Here is an 18,680-nt window from a genome sequence, read left to right on the forward strand (position 1 = left end):
TTATGGCAATGATACATTTAACATATCATACTTTTACACTTTTTAAAATGTTTATTTATATTTTATGGCACCTGCTGACACAATACAAACAATAACAAGATCAAAAATGTTCATGTATATTGTTATGCCATGAATTGCGATCTGAACATATCCGAAGATGTTGCGTTCATCGATTGATAAACGCAATTACCAAAAGGCAGTTCATTTAAGGAATGGAAGTTGAGGTGTGAATATACAAATATAAAGATTTGTATTCATTTAGTCAAGAATTTATCAAAATATTAATTTAATAACTACTGATGGTTGTAAAAAAATGCATAAACAAAATGTCAGTGATTTTTTTTCGTGAAATTTACCGCCGAATAACAGCTGTTTCCCCTCGCCGAAAATCGTCCAATTTTCCCCAAAAATAGTCATATTTTCCCAAAAAAAGGTAATTGATTCCCCTTTAGAATTGAATAAAAAATACTGAATTGTATTATCAGGGGTTTTTTTTCGGCAATATTTATAGCCGGTATTCCACCATCTAGGATGTTTTTAGTTACATTTACGAGTGGAATCATGGGAAATGAGGCTAAGGCAATTAATTTCCATTCAGTAAGCTTAAGTTAATAAATCAACACGGCTGGCAGTTCTGTGTATAGGAAGGAATGTATCATAATTGCAGATCTGTTTTTATCCGAGAGAAAGAAAAAAATACAATTGAATAAAATTCAGATCAATTTTGTTTCTTGGTTATTTTGGTCATTTAACTGATCTATAACCACACACATTCTTTCCTTGGCTTTTTGAAACATGTTTGTTTCATGATGATTATAAATATAATTTTCTATTTTAGGTTGACACCAATGGCACTTCATTCACCCTCACAACAAGTGATGGAAAAGATGTCAGAATTCAAATGCAAGAGCCTGTAAGTTTCATATTTAACTAACCTCAGTGAAAAACACACTCTTGGATTGAGTTACTAATTTCATGGTGTTTTTCACCATGGTGTGGAGCCTAGCTGATTGTAAAAACTGTGTCATTTCGACTCAAATTGGGAACTCTTGGAAATTAACAAGCTTTGTACACAATAAAATATCATTTTCAAAGTAAAAGTTCTACCATGTACATTCTTATCCTGCTTCTTCTCAGAGTGTAAGGGTAAACCACAACATGGCTAAAGACTAGGGATGCAAACGAATATTCGAATATTCGATCGAACGTTTGATATTCGAATGTCAAAATCGGTATTCGAATATTCGATGTTTTTTGTTTGATAACAAATAAACCTTTTGCCTACGACTGTGTTGTTGTATTTATTCACTTGTCTTTTAACGACTGATCCCTTATGCCAGGGGCGTGAACGCTATGACACTATACACGTGTCACATGTTAATAAGGGACATATCGTCGGCGACTATATAAACAGTACCCGTAAATTTACGAAAAATGGCTATTAAACAAGTGACATCAAACAATTATTTTCGGTAAATTTTAATGACCATGCCAATAAAAGATATACGGAAACAGCAGCCAAAGTGGTGTCATGGCTGCCAATTAAGCTGTGCAATATAGCTCAAATCGCCGTAATAATATGAATGACATGTGCTAGTTATGTGCTCTAGACTATCTTCCATGTTTCAATATGTCGCTCGTGCGATGAAATGTAACTGTATAGTATAGCGTTTTAGGATAATGTTGTACAATAAATGAGTCAAAATTCAGGGTTATTTTCGTTTTATTACTGAACTAATCCCCGATTAGGTTTGGATTTACATAGATATATTAAGTAGAGATCAATCCCAGAACGAGCCTCTCGTCCTACGGAAAGACCCTCCGTTGGTGATCACGACATTCAACCGGGAATTTACGATCATGTTTTTTTTGCAAATATGAATGCTGTGGAATTGAAATTAATTTGGCTTTTTATTTGTTCAAAATATTTTGCTTTTTGTTGGATTTATCAGGGTCCGTCGCGTGTACCGGCTATGGCAAAAGCCCCGGCTATAAATGTAGAGAATAATAATAGTAGTTAACTACATTTCTTAAATATTTAATTTTGTTAATCGAATATTCGAATATTCGATCGAAAGAATAACCGAATATTCGAATATCAATTTTCCCATTCGTTTGCATCCCTACTAAAGACTAGTGGAATCTGGCAATCTTATAGAACTATTTCAGCTGAGCGAGTATGTGGCTGGTCTGACTGAGGTCCATGGACAGGTGGATGGAAGGAACAGCATTCAGTGTCAAAACTACATCAGCTTCTCAGATGAGAACTCACAGAGCTTCAGTAAGTTTTCTATATTGACCAAGATGTCACAGAACTTCAGAAAATATGTTGTTTAGACGCTGAATGCAAATGGTAGCAAACAGTAATAAGCATAAGACTGTTACTTCAAATTTAAACAAGCCCTGGATCCAACACTACTTTTTGTGTTGAAAACGTGAAAATGACAAAGATTCTGGTAAATGCAATTGTAATCTGAAATTCTTAAAAGCATAACACTTGAAATAAGCTGGGATTTGTCAATGTTTGGGAACTTGAAAACATGAGAAGCAGAAGTATCATGTTTTAATTTGTGACATACACAAAGTAAAATTATGTGCAAATGTACTTTGCTATATTTTTCAGGCTTAGACCTCTACAACAGTGCCGTAGAACTTATGGTGCGTGCACCACAGCATTACCAACAGGGGATCCAGCCATCACAGTGATAGAACTACATGTAAACTTGAGTGTAAAGTCATGACTTCATGGAAAGGAATATACCTTACACACTTTCTTGGTTCACTTGCCCGCTCAGTCCATTTAACTGACAAATAAATGCCATAATGCTATATACCTTACACACTTTCTTGGTTCACTTGCCCGCTCAGTCCATTTAACTGACAAATAAATGCCATAATGATAAGAGTGCTTTTTGTACATTAAAATGAAGGGCACATTATTAAGACTGTTTTTCAAGCTGAAATATTTATCACTATCTGTCTTTTTTGTTCATGTTGAACCACCCATGTGTACATTTTGTATTCAAACTTAATCACATGCGTTAGCTGTTTCCTGTGTTATACAAGTTCCAGCATTTGCATAAGTTTGTAAACAAATGGTCATAGTGTTACATGTTTGTTGCAAAACATTATTTTTGTGTCATTAAACATAAACGTGTCAAAGAGAAATACATGTCTGATAGATAACTTACTTTTTGGTTTATTTTTTTTGCCTTTTTAATAAATATGTTGTAGTCTTGATGTCACCTTCCGTAACCACAAGCAAAAACCAACTGGTCATTACTCAAAAAGCGTTCAAGATATTCAAATGAAACATGGTCCAAATGTTCGCATGTAAGGCTGGCTAAGATATTTGGAAATTACAGACGAGCGTAAGTTACAAAAAATACAACACTATGGTTTCCATTAGTATGCTGGTTGGCCTGAAAACTCACACTTTCAGGGGTAAAATATTTTTGGCTTTATACCAGATTTCTGTTTTTTTTAAAGGCTTGAGGGGTCATTTAACAGCTACATGGTCATTTTACCTGTCGATACTCAAGAGATTTGAGGACAATTGATTCAGAGAAGTTTTAAAGCTCATGTGGATGTTGATAATATGAAGTACAGTAATGAGTAAATAACCTGTGTTGAAGTTTGTTTGAAGAATCAAAGTCACAAGGTCAGACATTCACTTTAGAATAATGGATTAGTATATATATATATATTCATAAAAATGTTTTTTATCTATCCAATAAGGCCTTTTGAGGGGGCGGGAGGACATTTGTCATATTCCTGTGACAGCACTTTATAAAATTGGTAAATCCTAGGTATATTTTTTTTTAAACAAAGGATTTCAGGCATGGTATTTTTCCAGCCTAGGCTGGATTTCCTACTTGAGGTCCCATGATATGTGCGAATCCGATGAGAAACTTTGGGGGTGAGGGGTACCCTATAAAAGCTTTCCCTATGATCCTTGAAACAGACTTCAAGTGAAGCAAAATAAACTTTCTCAACCAGATTAGTCTATAAGAAGTGTTTTCATTGGCTCTCCTTACCAGCCAGTGTTTTGAATATCAATTCATCAGTATCAGATGAACACTTATTAAGATATTAAATGCTTCTGGCTGACGTTGAACAGTGAACGTCGCGATAAAAAAAATATGAACATCAATTTGAATTTCAAAGCCTGGTCTACTTTCAGTGAATTGCATTGTTTTGGTGTTTAAACATGCATTTCTTTACATAGTATGATGTTGTTAGATATCTTAGATAAAAGCTACCATTTTGTTTCTCCTGTGTGTTACTAAAATACTTCAGAAGATGCCGAGTTTCAGATTTCACATTATCAAGTATAATTTTGAGGATAGTCATTGTCTATTTATGTTTTAAGAGCACTCGATGCCCTAGTTACAGCACAACTATAAAGCAATAGTCAGCCTGCCTGTTACTGTAAACTTCAGCTGTCAATATGACTTGGAAACTAGGTTTGGATATCGTAGCTTGGAAGTCTCTGAGAGCTTTTATAAAGCAATTGAAGCTACTAAAAATTGTTTTCCACACAGTGCTTAGCACCCCTGGTCCCCCTACCAGGGCGTTTCCCCTTCACCCCAAGGCAGCCCGGAAATCCTGCCTGAACATTATTTCAGGACTGGCCTTTTGGCTGTAATACGAGGCCTGAGTTTTATTGATCAAATACAACACAGCTGGTTTGAATTTGCAAATAACACATCAATAAGATAAATGTGTAATCTTAACGCAATTTTAACAACATTTCTTCGTCTCGAGATATTAGGTCTTATGCTCATAAGACAGCCCCTTATAATACCTATTAGAAAATGACATCAACTGAGCATTGGCATTGAATGTGAAAATGACATCGACTGATCATTGAATTTTCAAAACAAACACCAGACACTGCCAGGTATGATTCATTCTCATTCATTAGAGGTTTGATAATGATAAATGTAAAGCAAAGCATCATCACTCCTGTGAACGAGAATGAATATGATGCTGTCATAGCAAATGACAACACTGGGCAAATAAATCATTAAATGCATGGTGTGACTTCAATGAATTTAATATACAAATGTTCTCTTGTTAAACAAAGTTATCAACAAGGGCAGCTATTATCTGATTTAGCATCTTATCAATTTCAATGTTTCTTCATGAACATTTATTTAATGGGGAAAAACCAACAAAACATAAAAAAGATCGGATCCTTTAAGTCTTTATTAGAAATTATAAAGCTTTTACACAATTAATAATACAGTCTGATTACATTATATTTGCATTCATATATTATGTGTTGAATGTTGTATACAACTGTGATGTAATTCATGATATGTAAGGAGATGTACAAGTATAATGTTAAACATGCATTTCTAATGACTATACCTATTTCTATAATAACTGTCCACACAAGAAGTCTGTCATGTCTTGTATATGTAGTAACTGATTTCATAAATTTAAAATGATCAGTATTTTCATAGAAAATATACATACTTTCACAATTATACAATACAAGGTTTTGATTGTTACTTTCTGTTTGAAATTCAGCTTTCAAACATTCCAGGACTGACGTTGGAATTTATTTTTTTGAGAGCTAACATGACAGGGGGAGCAACTTATGCATGTTATAAGTCAAATAGGATAACTTTGCCAATATGGGCCATGCAGTCAAGTGATGGTGTTAGATCATGAACATTTATTGTTGTCTTTGAGATATTTCAATTTGAGATATTTAATTATATACAAAGTTCTTATTAGTAAACTATCCATATGTGAAGATTAATCAAAAGAATTTTATTAAAGATGAACATGTATGTTTACAAGTATTGGTTTAAAATCAGAGAACCTGTAATGTGTGAAATTTCACAATACTTATCATAGCTATTAAGAAAAAACATGAAAAATATGAATGAACCGACAAATAGTCGGTTATCAAAATAAATTGTGGGGTCATTATAAAATATCTAAATAACATATCCAACAATCACAGCACTTACTTTAGGCTTATATTATAAGTATTATGCCAGAGAAAAAGAAGAATTTTACACACAAAAAAACATGTTAATACAAATAAGGAATTTTCACAACATCTGGAATTTTGCGGAATTTCAATACTATTTAAAAAATAAATGAATAAAAAAAAAAAAAATCCAACCATCAATGCATACTGCAATAAACTTCCAATTTACCAAATTACATCCATCTAAACAACATCTGTTCTTTTCAATGTGAAATTCAGTGAATTTCATAAAAGGCATATGTCCGACAAATATAAAACAAAATAACCAGGTTTCACTATGTGAAAACCTGGTTAAAAATAGACTCAATCATAAACATGCATACATACTTAATGGTGTTCTATGATTTTATTCTCTCATATCATACCACATCATGTTCATTTTACAAACCTTAAAAAAGGTGGTATGGACAAAATCCTCCCAATTTATCATAGACAAACCAAATTCTCCAAAATAGACATTTCATAAATATTGTAAAATATTCATTTCATAACAATTTAATTGGAAAAAAACATAAATTAACAGCTTATAAGCATATGGAGTCTGGATTTTGTCCTTCAATCTAATATAAGGCTTTGATGAATAAAATGTCACAAAAAAGGCATTTCATGATTTGCAAAGTGCCCCGATGTGGGCCTCCTATCTACAGCAGATAAGGAATAACAGCCTTGCGACCAGCAGGAAGGTCCTCATATTTTTTCCGATACCACTCCTGTCTTCCAAGGCCTCGCACAATCTGGCTGATGGTGATATAGCCGGTACAAAGCCACCAGTCCTGATGAGTGAATCCCAGGGTCAGACCTGAAATGTACGGGAATTGAGAACTGAAGAAGCACAGGAAGGGCCTCCTTTTTGTTTTCCATTATAACTCCAGTCTCCCATGGCCTCGTACAATCAGGCTAATGGTGATGGTGTTGTAACACAGCAAATGGTGCTGGTATGTCATAGAGTCCAGGGTGAAAGCTGTACTTAAAACAAAGACAGGAGAATTTAGCAGTGATGATGCACAGGAAGGGCCTTATTATTTCTGGTACCCGGACTTCTGTTTTCCAAGACCCCAGTAATCATTAGTCTTGTTGATTGGATAAAACATATTGAATAAAATTATTAGTGGAGATAACTGCAAGAAAGTGCCGATAATTTCTAGGATGCGCACAACTTATCATGCCATCTATAAATTCTTCATGTATTATTTAATTCCATTCAGTAGATTCTTGGTATTGCTTCAGATATACTTTTTATTTCAAGAAAATCTTAGTACATGGAGAGAAAACTTTGCACAAAATTGCCCATGATTAAAACTGCATTACTATCAATCAAAGTGTCTTTCAATTCCATTCAAGGGTTCCAAAGTGCTAAACATTTATTAACAAAAGTTTAAGTACAAGAGGAGGTAACTCTGCTTCATATCGGTTTGCAAATGTTTTGCACAGCAGTTTGCTAAAGGCCATTATGTAAAGTGTGTGGAGTGATTGAATTCAAAGGCCTGAAGGAAATTCTTGAACTTCAGTCTTGTATCTGTAATGCAAAAATAGCACAAGGCCACAGACTGTAGCGCTGGATTTTTTTGGCTGTAAAGTTTTAGTCTGGTGCACTTTGGGTCTGTTAATGTAAACTCACAACAGCAGCATGTCAAAGTGTTTGCTATAGAACGTGTGGCTAAACATTCATCGCTTTGTTGGCATGAGACAACATATGAAGATATAGTGACACATCCTTTCTTTTATGGACCTGCCCGATAATACCAAATTCAGATAATCTATATGGTGCTGTTGTGTTTAACCTTACCCGTGGAAGCTTGAATGAGATATTTAGGAGAAACAGTATTGAGGAGACCACCTCATTTTGGCATGAGACAATATGAGAAGATAAAGTTAACATTTAAAAAAAAATCATGTATAGGATCTTACTTGAGTTGAAACAATTATGACACAAGTATTAAGGAAGCTTATAATGCAAGCCTTTGATGAGGATTTGCTTCACATCTTTTCCAATGAATTTCATATTTTTTTGTCTTAAACAGCGCAACTCTTGTAAGATTCTTTTATCATAATGATAAGGCTCATTCATTGCCATAAAACGAAGATTTTATTCATTTTGGGCAAAAAGTTGGACGTTTAGAATTAGAAGGGCAAAATGATGTCAATGTCAAGTTAAATTACACTGGTGATATGTAAGAAAGTAAGTAATGGTTGTATTACAATCTGTACAAGGAACGTCAATGATTCCTCGTATGCAATATTTTATATTCAAATTTATAAGGTATTATTGTTTTCGATTTTAAACTTACCAATAGAAGCATGGAGGACAATTTCATGGAGAAACTGTGGCGAGGAGACAATGTCAAACATTCCTCCCTTCGGCATTTTATGGTCCTCACTGACAACATGTCCTGCAGAGACATTGAATTTAATTATGATTTCATAAGGAGTAAGGACTGCAAAACTATCAAGTACAATGTATTATGTATCCTCTTTGAAATATACAAATAATGAAGAATCACACAGAAGACTGAAAATCAGTTACATAGTACATGTAGCAATAAAGATAATATTTCTTTCTTTTTTTTTTGCAAAATGGAAAAGGGCCATTTAAGTATAATTTCTTTTAGGTTTAGTTTAGGACTAAACTTTCTGCACAAGTTAGACTGCTTGAAAAGAAAACGTAGTTTTCATTAACTAATTTTCTTTCCTAAAAGTTGGTGTTTTTTTAATGATACCAATTATCAGTAAATACACAAATTATCATCATTGGTTTACCATTTCTATTTTTCCTCAGTTTTGCCAGCTGGTATTGCAGCTTGCTGTCATGAATGGAGACTGCAGTGAACAATGCCACACCAACAGCATGCCTCCACGATAGAGTTGATGTGTTGAACCAGCCTGTACAAGGAAAAACATCATTTATTATATGAAGATTGTGCAGAACTTTTATAATACTAGTTATTTCAGATCATATTCTTGATATGAAATGACAACAAACAGTTCAATTCCCATAAGGTGAATAGAACAGACATATTGAACCCATCTGTAGACAGAAAAACATAAAAAAATCAGTAATAATATATTGAGTACATTTGGTATAAGTGTATAAGACTGGGTTCCAATTTAAGCAATTTTGTACTGCAGTTTGTCATCCTGATATATGATGTACATTTTTGTAGGATCTGACTCCAACCATACATGTATGTCTCCATGATAAAGCAGACGTACTGAACTAGCCTGTAGATGCAACAGATTTGTTATTAAAGAAACTTAAAACAAAGTAAAACTGCAAGCTGGAACTGAATATCCTGGTATGGTATGAACAATATGATTGGGGTTTTCCAGGAAACATGTTGTTATGATTGGCAGGAAATGAGTCTTGTGGATAAAGTTTTCGATTTTCCTTCTTGAATTGTGTCTTATAAGCAGGCAAACATTATATAAGCTCTTTCAAAATATATCAATAACTTATTATTGATTTAATTCAACAATCCAAGGTCAATCTGATGACTTTTATGAATGTTGTGTTTAATTCTCAATAACAGGACTGCCTCCTCAGTGCTCAATTTTGCTAAAGATTTCTTTCCAAGTCAATAGAGGGCCATTATTTGTATATATATAGGATCATATTGAGTTGTCTAACTTAATTGCCGAACGGCCCTGAACAAATGTGTGAAGTATAATGTCAATTGAATGAATGGTACTTGCTTAAAACACTTTAACCAGATGCAGATGCCAACGGTGACAACAGGGTGAGAAGAAAAGCTCGCCTAAATCTATGAGTAGTCCAGCTTCAAACACACAATATTCATTTTAACGTTTACAAAAATTACAAAAAACAGGAAAGTATAAACACTACATTATTGACTATAAATTCATATTGACTATAAATTCCCTTCATTTACCAAAGCCTTTTCCCTCCAGAGGTGGAGCATCAGAGACAAGTGTTAAACCAGCCAATAGGGTGTAGAGATTGGGTGCGAGCCAATCAAGTAGGCCTACAGTACATGAACTACTGAATACGTTGATGTAGACGCTCTGGTACCAGCGTAACAGTGTGTGGGTGAACAGCAGACTGCAGCCGACCAGGCAGGACATCTCGTCTGAAAATATGAAAATAAAATGTTACAGAAACAATATTGTGCAAAATAAGTTTTAAATGTGACCAATCTCATCATCATTATTAATACGTTAAAACAACAGCGCCAGATAAAAAACTCTAATGCTTGTTGGTGATTGTTTTTTTTAATCAATGAAGGGACATAACTCAAATATATTAATAAGCCAGATTTAAAGACTTTGCTGTTCATGTAGGTATTGTTTTTAAATATGCCCACCCCATGACTATGACAGTACCTCGATTTTTGATACGTCCATTTTATCAATGCAGATTGGCATTTATTGTTACTTTAAATAGCTTATGTTCTGCGGTAGTATTTTTAGGCATTTATTGTTACTTTAAATAGCTTATGTTCTGCGGTAGTATTTTTATGATTGCAAACAATGCATGATATATCAATCCTCAATGAAACTATAAATCAAATTTGACAGTTAATTAACAACTTCTCAGTGTCACTGACCTAGTCAGTCCTGAGGGCCGAATTAAATAACAAACTTAGGGAAGATCCTACTTAAGTTTACGAGTATAATCTGAAGGTTTTGATTGCACTGTAAAAATTACTGGCCAATAGACTGAAAGGAATCACAAATTAGCATATCTAAGGAGAGGGAGAGGAAAAAATCTGGAATACTGCCCCTGACGGTTGTCAAAGCATTATTCTAACACAATGGTATAAATTAACCTCTCACCTGTGGTGACAACCCCAGGATTGGAAACCTTGTCTAACAGACCCTGAAGCCATCCAAAGTCTGAGATACCGAAACAGTAAGAGTTGTAGGCTGCAATGCAGATTGCCCCATTCATACCAAGGCCGATAAAATGGCGACGGATCGGGCTAGAAAAGCAGAAATATAATTACATCTTGACTATTGACATTTTTTCTTAAAGAAATATAACAATAAATAAGAATTTCCTTAATTTTCTTCATTAACTAGAGGCATTACATGAACACTACATAATTAAGTCACAATCTTAATTAATCTACCTATATATATATCACAATCTTAATTAATCTACCTACTAGTAGGATTTAAAAATATAAACAAATATGTTGAGCCAAATACAAATTTTATTGTTTCAAAGTTTGAAATGAAGTCAAATATATAACAGCCAGAACTAGTTTTTTACAATTGAGCCAAATATAAGGTAGGATGTGAACAAAACCAAACCGCACTAACTGTTTTGAAAATCTCAGGATGCCTTTCTCGCCAGCAAAGTCCCGATTGGTAGAAGACCCTGCTACTGCCTGGTAGATTCCCCGGATCACATAGGCCCCCGAGAGAGATGTCCATAGCAGTCCAAGGCCTGACATCTGACCCAGATGGGAGGGTAGCTCAAACATGGCTTATATAAGTCGTGGAATCAAGAGTCAGGTGATGGTAGGGTCTAGCTGCAAGAGGAAACAGTTGGTATGATATTGTGCTCATTTTTATAACAGTGTGATTTAAAGACTGCGCGGCTCATAGCAGTCAAAGGCCTGGGCACATAATTATGTTCACTTATGTTTCAGGTCAAATTGGTCAATCTGTAGGAAATGATTAACATGTGTTAATAGATCTTTTGTCCAAAATAACTTTCAAACATATATTTTTTTCATTTAGTGCATAAACACAGGCATTTGATGTTTGCTACATACATGTATAACATGGCTAATTTTAAGTGGCTATAAGTGTGAGTGCGTCCGATCTGTCTAGCTTATTTTTATGACAATTTCTCGATAATATACGATAACATCCACAGAAGGCCAGATATGTGGCCCATGTACAAGAGCTCAAAATTATGGCTATTGAGTTGGAATGGGAAATGAAAAAGAACATTTTATTTTATGTCAATTCCCAGGATGATATGTTATGCTTTGGAAAAGAGAGACATCCAACACGGTGATAGGCTAGACATCTGACCAGAATGGGGTAGATCAATCATGGCTTATGCCTTTCTGAAAAGAAGAATGTTTTTATGTAATAAATAATTCCAATATAGCATTAGCATCTGGGCAGAGTTGTCCACAGCAGTCCTATGCCTGACAGGTTAGAGGGTACAATTTGTGCAGTTCAGCCGCAATAACTTCTATACAGGGTTAGTTGATCCATCTATAAAAAAATTAAATAGCTGGGCGTTTTTACTTAATCATTTATTGTCGATGATGTCCCAGTGGTCCGAAATTCCTATCTGTGACAGCCAGAATGGCTAGATAAATAAATATATCATAGATTAAGCGGTCTATACATGATCAAAAATCATAATATGACCCAGTTTTTGACAAGCAGTAAGTTACTTCATCATATAATTCCATGGTATCAAAAAGACAATATTGTGTCACTTACTTTTGTGTAAATAATAGCCAAGATAAAACAACACACAAATCTGTCTTGAAATATTTACTTTTATCCAGAGACTTAGTAATATCTAAACCAGGAAGTTCCGCACTTAACTTTATTTGTAACCTTGAAGTACCCTTTATGTGCAATATTTTCAAAGACTGCATTCTACATTTACATGTCATATGCTGTTTGATTTCAAAAGCTTTACCTAATTAATGCCCAAATTTAAAAACAAAACATGCATGTATCGTAAATTAACAAGCAATTACAGTGTTTGTACTAAATTACCTTTTCTTTACTGCTGATATGCAGAATAAACGTCCTTCATCGATTTAAACATGATACCAGTTACATGCTACATATTATTCAACGTTGAAGTAAGGTCTGTTTTAGATAAGAGTGTTTTTGTATACACAATATGATTTTAAAGTATCAGGTTACATTCATGAAAGAAGCTGCTTATTCAAACTAAAACCTTGCTTTTTCTTCATTGAAATTTCATAATGGATATGAGGGAGTAGGTACACGTACCTCGGGAGTAAACAACCCGACTTACCTGGTTTAAAATTTTACTCCAGTTAGTCCAATAGTCTAGTTAAGTTTATACCAATTTATCTAGATGGATTGTAAAGACAGCTCAAATCTGCTTCAAAGACGCACTCTTACTCCCAACTAAAATTTACCACAATGTATAATATTGTTTAAATATTCCAAAAAGGGTAAATAAATGTCTAAAACAATTATGGTTTTATGAAAGATACAGAGTTTCATTTGAAAGAAATGAGCATCAAACATGGTATTTCTACCTTATGAGACTAGTTGACCACAGTTAATCTTTTAGCATTCTCCAATCATTTAATATTTTTGCGCTTTCTGCTATTTAATACAGGGTTAGAATCTTAGTATCAGTAATTAATATTGTTGATATATGCATTATTTAGTAAGTAGTCAAAGGTTTATCAGTCAAAATTGATGTTTGTTATACATGTATACATGACTTTGTGTATTTATTGATATTGAATAGGAGTGTCACTTTAATGGTCAACATAATATTTTGACTAATGAAAACAATTTATTTCAGTCAGCAGTCAGCCATTATTGATTGTAAGCCGATTGTAATTACAGGGTGCATACAGCTGAACCAAGGCAACCAATTCATGGATATTACAAGGACCTTTCTTTCATTTTCAAAGACTTGTTATCTTTAATAAGAACTATGAAAATAACACACATTTATAAAACCTAGCAAAGTATCATTTATGATCAAACTTTTTTGTAAAGATGGATTATTATTACTACGGACACTTTATTTGGAGCCGAACAAGGAAATTTAAGGACATTTAAAAAAACCAAGCACTTTTCAAACAGTTTTCAAGGCAAAAAAAAAATTCAAGTAGTTTTAAAGAGTTACAAAGTTTGCAGATTTAAGGATTTTTTTCCAGCAGCCATGAAATTCAAGTACTATCCAAGTCTGTGCGAACCCTGAATCTGGTAAAGCGTAAAATATGAACAGTGGTAGTACCGGTAAATATGTAGGTTACACAATATTAAGTAGACCACAACGAAAGAGACTATTGTTAGTGTTCAGTTACGTTTTGTCATTTAAACATGTATAGTTTTTGACCTGCTGTTTTTTCTCAAATTTTGAATTAAATGTTTTTTAAACGATTTAATATCGTGTTGTTTTCGTTTCAAGGGAACCTTACAAGCGCTAATGTCTTTCATGCATGTCACAGCCATGGTAGCGTTGTTGTTGCCTTGAAAGGATGTTAAACAATTATTAACAAGAGCACCAACTGTCACAAAATACCCCATTCTAATTTTAGGTCACCAAGTTTGATGATAAGTGGTAAATGTATGTTGAGCCAAATTTTACGAGAGCAGACACTGTAAAGACAGTTTTTGCCAGTATTCAAGTGCAATAACTCTGACCACAATGTTCAAGTCAAAGTACCATTTTATTCAAGCTATACAAGAAGTGACCTTAAGTTCATTGTATGTATTCAATTATTTATAATACATATTTATATTATATAGGAATCAGTACACATCGATACCAAGTTTATGTCTGTTTTCAACAATTTTCTTTTTTTTCGCTATTTCATCATACAGAGTACAGCCCCTTTAACACAGCAGGGAGATCTCAGGGAATGTGGCAGAAATAAATTAATACAATTACAATATCTATGGAAAATGTCTTAAATTCACACAGAACACTGGTATAGTAATACCATGTATCCAAATAAACTAATTTTCAAGAAACATTGATGTCCGCCATGAGGCAAACCTCCCCACTGCCCTTCAAAACACTTACATACTCTTCCTAAAATATCATTAATGGAGGTGGAGATATTCAGAATACTGCTCATACTGATAATTGCACACAATTCTTTAAAAAAAATGTTGTTATATGCTAACGACACAATTATGCACTTTTAAAATCACCATCTATCTTTTAAAATAGATTAGCATTTTTTGTTTTAACATGCATAAGACTTCATTATACTTATTTAAAGGTTGAATCTTATATTTACCATAAATCTTATCTTCAACATGAATCTTATTTTATCCAGAATACTTATTTCCACACAAATTCTTATGTATTTATATTTTTTTTTATTTATTATTTTCAGAGGCGGTAATCACGTGGTATATTGTTTTGATACCAAGCATTAAAAAATGGCAGCGCCCAGTGAGACGGTGTGTATTTTTGTTTAGTTTCTCTCAATAATTAAACAATTAAATTTCGTAACATTGACCATGTTCCAGCGCCCAATTTTCCCCGTTATTTGGTACCTTTATTTTGTTAGACAGTTCTGTAGTTTATTTGGAATGCGTGTCACAAATTTTCAATCGAGGCGAAATGTGCTTCGGAAATCTTAGAACCAAGCAAGAACTGTCATTTATTTTTAAATGTTGTCCTTAATATACGCAATTTCGTTTACAGAGCTATTTAAAAACATTGCATGAACACCTATCGGTATGCCCTAAGTTTTGTTTCCACAGCAACGTACGTATGTTTCCGAAATAATGTTACAATCATTTTTAGAACCAAGCACTTACGAAATATTGATCGAACCAAGCACTACGTAATCTTAAACGTGTTTTGAATTTGTTTTTCAGGCTGATAAACTAGTCGTTTCGACCTCGAGGGACCGCCTATTCTCGAGCGACCGCAGTACTTTTACTGTATATAATTTTATGATAGCAAAGAAATCTATTTCATTACAATTTTTCTAATTTTATTTTTTTGCAAATAATAAATATTATTTTCGTTATTAATTTATTACCCATCCTATATACTATAATACTGAACTTACGGATATCTTAGTATATATGCTAATTAACTACAAAATATCAGTCTGAAAATCCCTGTTGAGCATCTTTTCTTTTAAAACATACATATAGGAAAAGACACATTTTAACCCTATTTCAGGACTCTCAACAATAGTTTGTCACTGTTTGAAATAGATTTAAAAATAACGAAAACTGTAGATTATACCAATTTTTTCAACTACTTTGATTATTTTTTGACAGCTTTAAATTATACGTAAGTATGTTTTTAACCCAATGATCATTATCAGTTGAGCCAAAAATGTAAATCAACCACTGAGCATTGAATGACCTTAACACTGCTTTTCCTTTCAAGGTTGATTTGGCTCTGACATGTTTATAAATAGAAATATGTAAATGATATTGTACTTTACTGCTTCTGCTGCAACCTGTTTTTGAGTAAACACATAGTTCCTTTTTGATCTTCTCTTAAAGACAAATTTATGTGATATATTTTTAATCAGTTATCTGCAGTTTGCAGGTTCTGTCATTGTTATACTTGACTCCACTAATCTTTGATGACCACTGATTGATTCAATATCGATAATAATATTGTTAATTGCAATCATTTCAATGGGCACAGACAACTGCACCCTTAACACATTGGCAATAAATTTCCTGGCTGTATCTTAACTATACTTTAATAGCAAAAAATATGATTTCACCAGTGGTTTAATCAGCCAAAATAAAGGGGACTGCCTCCCCTGCCATCCCAGCTCCGGCGCCTACGAATAATTCTCTATATATGTGCTTGTAATGCACTAGTTAATTGTAACCACGGCCCCCCAGGTCCGGGGAATTGCGGGAACTTTGACTTACAATCCAGCCAAGCCAGAGTAAAATCCCTGCCCTGCAGGAACAAACTGCTGGTAAAATCCCTGCCAAATGCCTCGCACCCCAGGGACCCTAGGTAAGGACCATTCCCCGCTATTTTCAGCACTAAGACAAAACCACTGCATTCCCCCGGCACTGCAAGCCACCTGAAAGGTAAAAACACGGCCCATTTCCTCCGCTATCCACGGTATACCCACAGACCGGGGGGGGGGGGGGGGGGGGGGGGGGGGGGCATGGTTACAACTGACAGGTGCATAATGATACCAGTACGGCTCGGAAAGGATACCAGTTTGAAATGTTACAACTTTTGATATTGCATATCATGTATAACTGCTACTGTATGCATGTTCTCTATTCTTCCATATTAACATCTCGATTGCTATTATGCATTATAAATACTTCATTTTGAACAGTTGAAGTTTTAACCTAGTTCTGGCTTCCATAACTTTAATGTTGATATATATTTTTTTGATGTTTACAACACATTAAACACATCCAAAAAGGTAATATATAATGTGTTCGCTGAAGTTCTTTAGCTAGTTTTAACCCACAGTTACTTGGTATTTGGACTGCATTTTTTGGCCAGTCGAGCGATTGGTCCCTAGGGTGATCTCTTGGATTGAGAATCATAAAAAATGTGTTTTAGTACTCTACGATACACAAATAAACATATAATCAACTTTTTGTCGTTTATTTTTACATATTAAATATTTTACAATTCCATACAATCTTTATCATTCACAAGTTATGAAGGTTAGCCGATTTCGGGTTGAGACATACAGTGGAAACGAGCTCAAATCTACAAGAATTTTTTCGATAAAACAACTGTATACGTCACATGCATGTTCAGAAGGAAGTTATCTCCAAGATGCAATCGCTCAACAAGCACAAACTAGTAGTGTTATCGCAATTTTCTTTGACAACTCTGCCAAGAATACTGTTTTTTTACCGACTCACAAATCTTCGCCAGTAATTTTGACCATGCACACCGGCCGGACCCGGCATGCGCTTTTCAACTTTACGCGCGAACGGGAACCGGGGTAATGTTTACCTCATGACTGGTACCTGCCCGCGCGTAGAGACACAAAGTGCATGCCGGGTTCGGATCATGTGCATACTCGAAAGTAATGGCGAAGATCTGTGAGTCGGTATATAAACAGTATTCTTGGCAGAATTATTAAAGAAAATAGAGAACACGCGTCTAGTTTGTGCTTGTTGAGCGATTGCACCTTGGAGATAACTTCCTTCTGAACATGCATGCGACGTATAGTGTTGTTTTATCGAAAAATTATTGTAGATTTGAGCTCGTTTCCACACATATGTCTCAACCCGAAATCTGCCAACCTTCATAACTTGTGAATGATAAAGAATGTATGAAATTTTCAAAATATATAATCTTTTAATGTATAAAAATAAACGACCAAAAGTTGATTATTTGTTTATTACGTGTATCATAGAGTACTAGAACACTTTTGTTTTATGATTCTCCGTCCAAGAGATCACCCCAAGGAACAATCGCTCGACTGGCCAAAAAATGCAGTCCAAATACCAAGTAACTGTGTTTTAACCCTCCTTCTATCATCTATGTAATCATGTATGTAATATTATTGTCAATCAGTCAATTTTTAAAAAGTAAATTAAAATACTTACAGGTTAAATTTATACTTGTCTCTAAACTTGATACATCTAACATTAAATATCAGTGTTTGGTTTACAATGACAGTCGTACCAATCATGATATGCACAGGTAAGCACTTCTATTTTTTCCACTCCAATTATTTCAGAAGTTCTAGCTCTGGTTACTTCCCCTGTTCTTTCAGGTCATTGTAGCTAGTCAAAACGGTGCAAAAGAAAAAAGGCCATAAATTATTATTTTCAATAATGAATTGATGAGATAATCGTCACGGTACATAGTAACACAGGTCTGTCCGGTAGTGTTGAAAATCGAACAGAAAAATTACAATCGATAATCGGTTTATGAAATCGATCATCGATCATTATTTAATTATCTTTGGTCATCATATTAAATGCATACAGGTATACAGTACATGCGCCACTTTAAGCACTAATGTTCCCTTAT

At 34.2% G+C, this 18,680-nt stretch overlaps 2 protein-coding genes across 6 annotated transcripts in view; one reads left to right on the forward strand and one right to left on the reverse strand.

The window, feature by feature from the left end:
• The window catches only part of LOC128231358 (uncharacterized), a 134,457-nt gene extending 131,271 nt beyond the window's left edge, over positions 1-3,186 (forward strand). For both annotated transcript variants that reach the window (XM_052944067.1, XM_052944056.1), the window contains exons 2-4: positions 839-913; positions 2,170-2,281; positions 2,624-3,186. In XM_052944067.1, the coding sequence (XP_052800027.1) occupies positions 839-913; positions 2,170-2,281; positions 2,624-2,706 (270 nt within the window). In that variant the 3' untranslated portion in view covers positions 2,707-3,186. The remainder of the gene's footprint in view (positions 1-838; positions 914-2,169; positions 2,282-2,623) is intronic.
• Positions 3,187-5,196: 2,010 nt separating this feature from the next.
• LOC128229874 (polyprenol reductase-like) lies at positions 5,197-18,409 on the reverse strand. Of its 4 annotated transcripts, XM_052942042.1 has the most exons (8): positions 18,251-18,399; positions 16,586-16,746; positions 11,291-11,502; positions 10,802-10,947; positions 9,898-10,095; positions 8,768-8,890; positions 8,299-8,400; positions 5,197-6,809 (listed from the first exon to the last, which is right to left on the reverse strand). In XM_052942042.1, exons 3-8 carry the CDS (start codon positions 11,452-11,454, stop codon positions 6,652-6,654), a joined length of 891 nt encoding a protein of 296 aa, XP_052798002.1. In that variant the 5' UTR covers positions 11,455-11,502; positions 16,586-16,746; positions 18,251-18,399; the 3' UTR covers positions 5,197-6,651. The 4 variants fall into 4 exon arrangements, with proteins under 4 accessions (XP_052798002.1, XP_052797760.1, XP_052797923.1 ...); XM_052941800.1 differs by lacking the exon at positions 16,586-16,746 and having other exon boundaries at positions 18,251-18,409; XM_052941963.1 differs by lacking the exons at positions 16,586-16,746; positions 18,251-18,399 and adding an exon at positions 12,722-12,875.
• Between the last annotated feature and the right edge of the window lie 271 nt (positions 18,410-18,680).

Source organism: Mya arenaria, chromosome 1, assembly GCF_026914265.1.
Source record: "Mya arenaria isolate MELC-2E11 chromosome 1, ASM2691426v1".
NCBI lineage: Eukaryota > Metazoa > Mollusca > Bivalvia > Myida > Myidae > Mya > Mya arenaria.

Coding starts and splice junctions, on each gene's coding strand:
- LOC128229874 (XM_052941800.1), bottom strand. CDS start 11,454: ATGTTTGAGCTACCCTCCCATCTGGGTCAGATGTCAGGCCTTGGACTG. Junction 10,096..10,801: donor TCCTGGGGTTGTCACCACAG/GTGAGAGGTTAA, acceptor TCATATTTTCAG/ACGAGATGTCCTGCCTGGTC. Junction 8,891..9,897: donor TCTGGAGGGAAAAGGCTTTG/GTAAATGAAGGG, acceptor TTCCTTGTACAG/GCTGGTTCAACACATCAACT.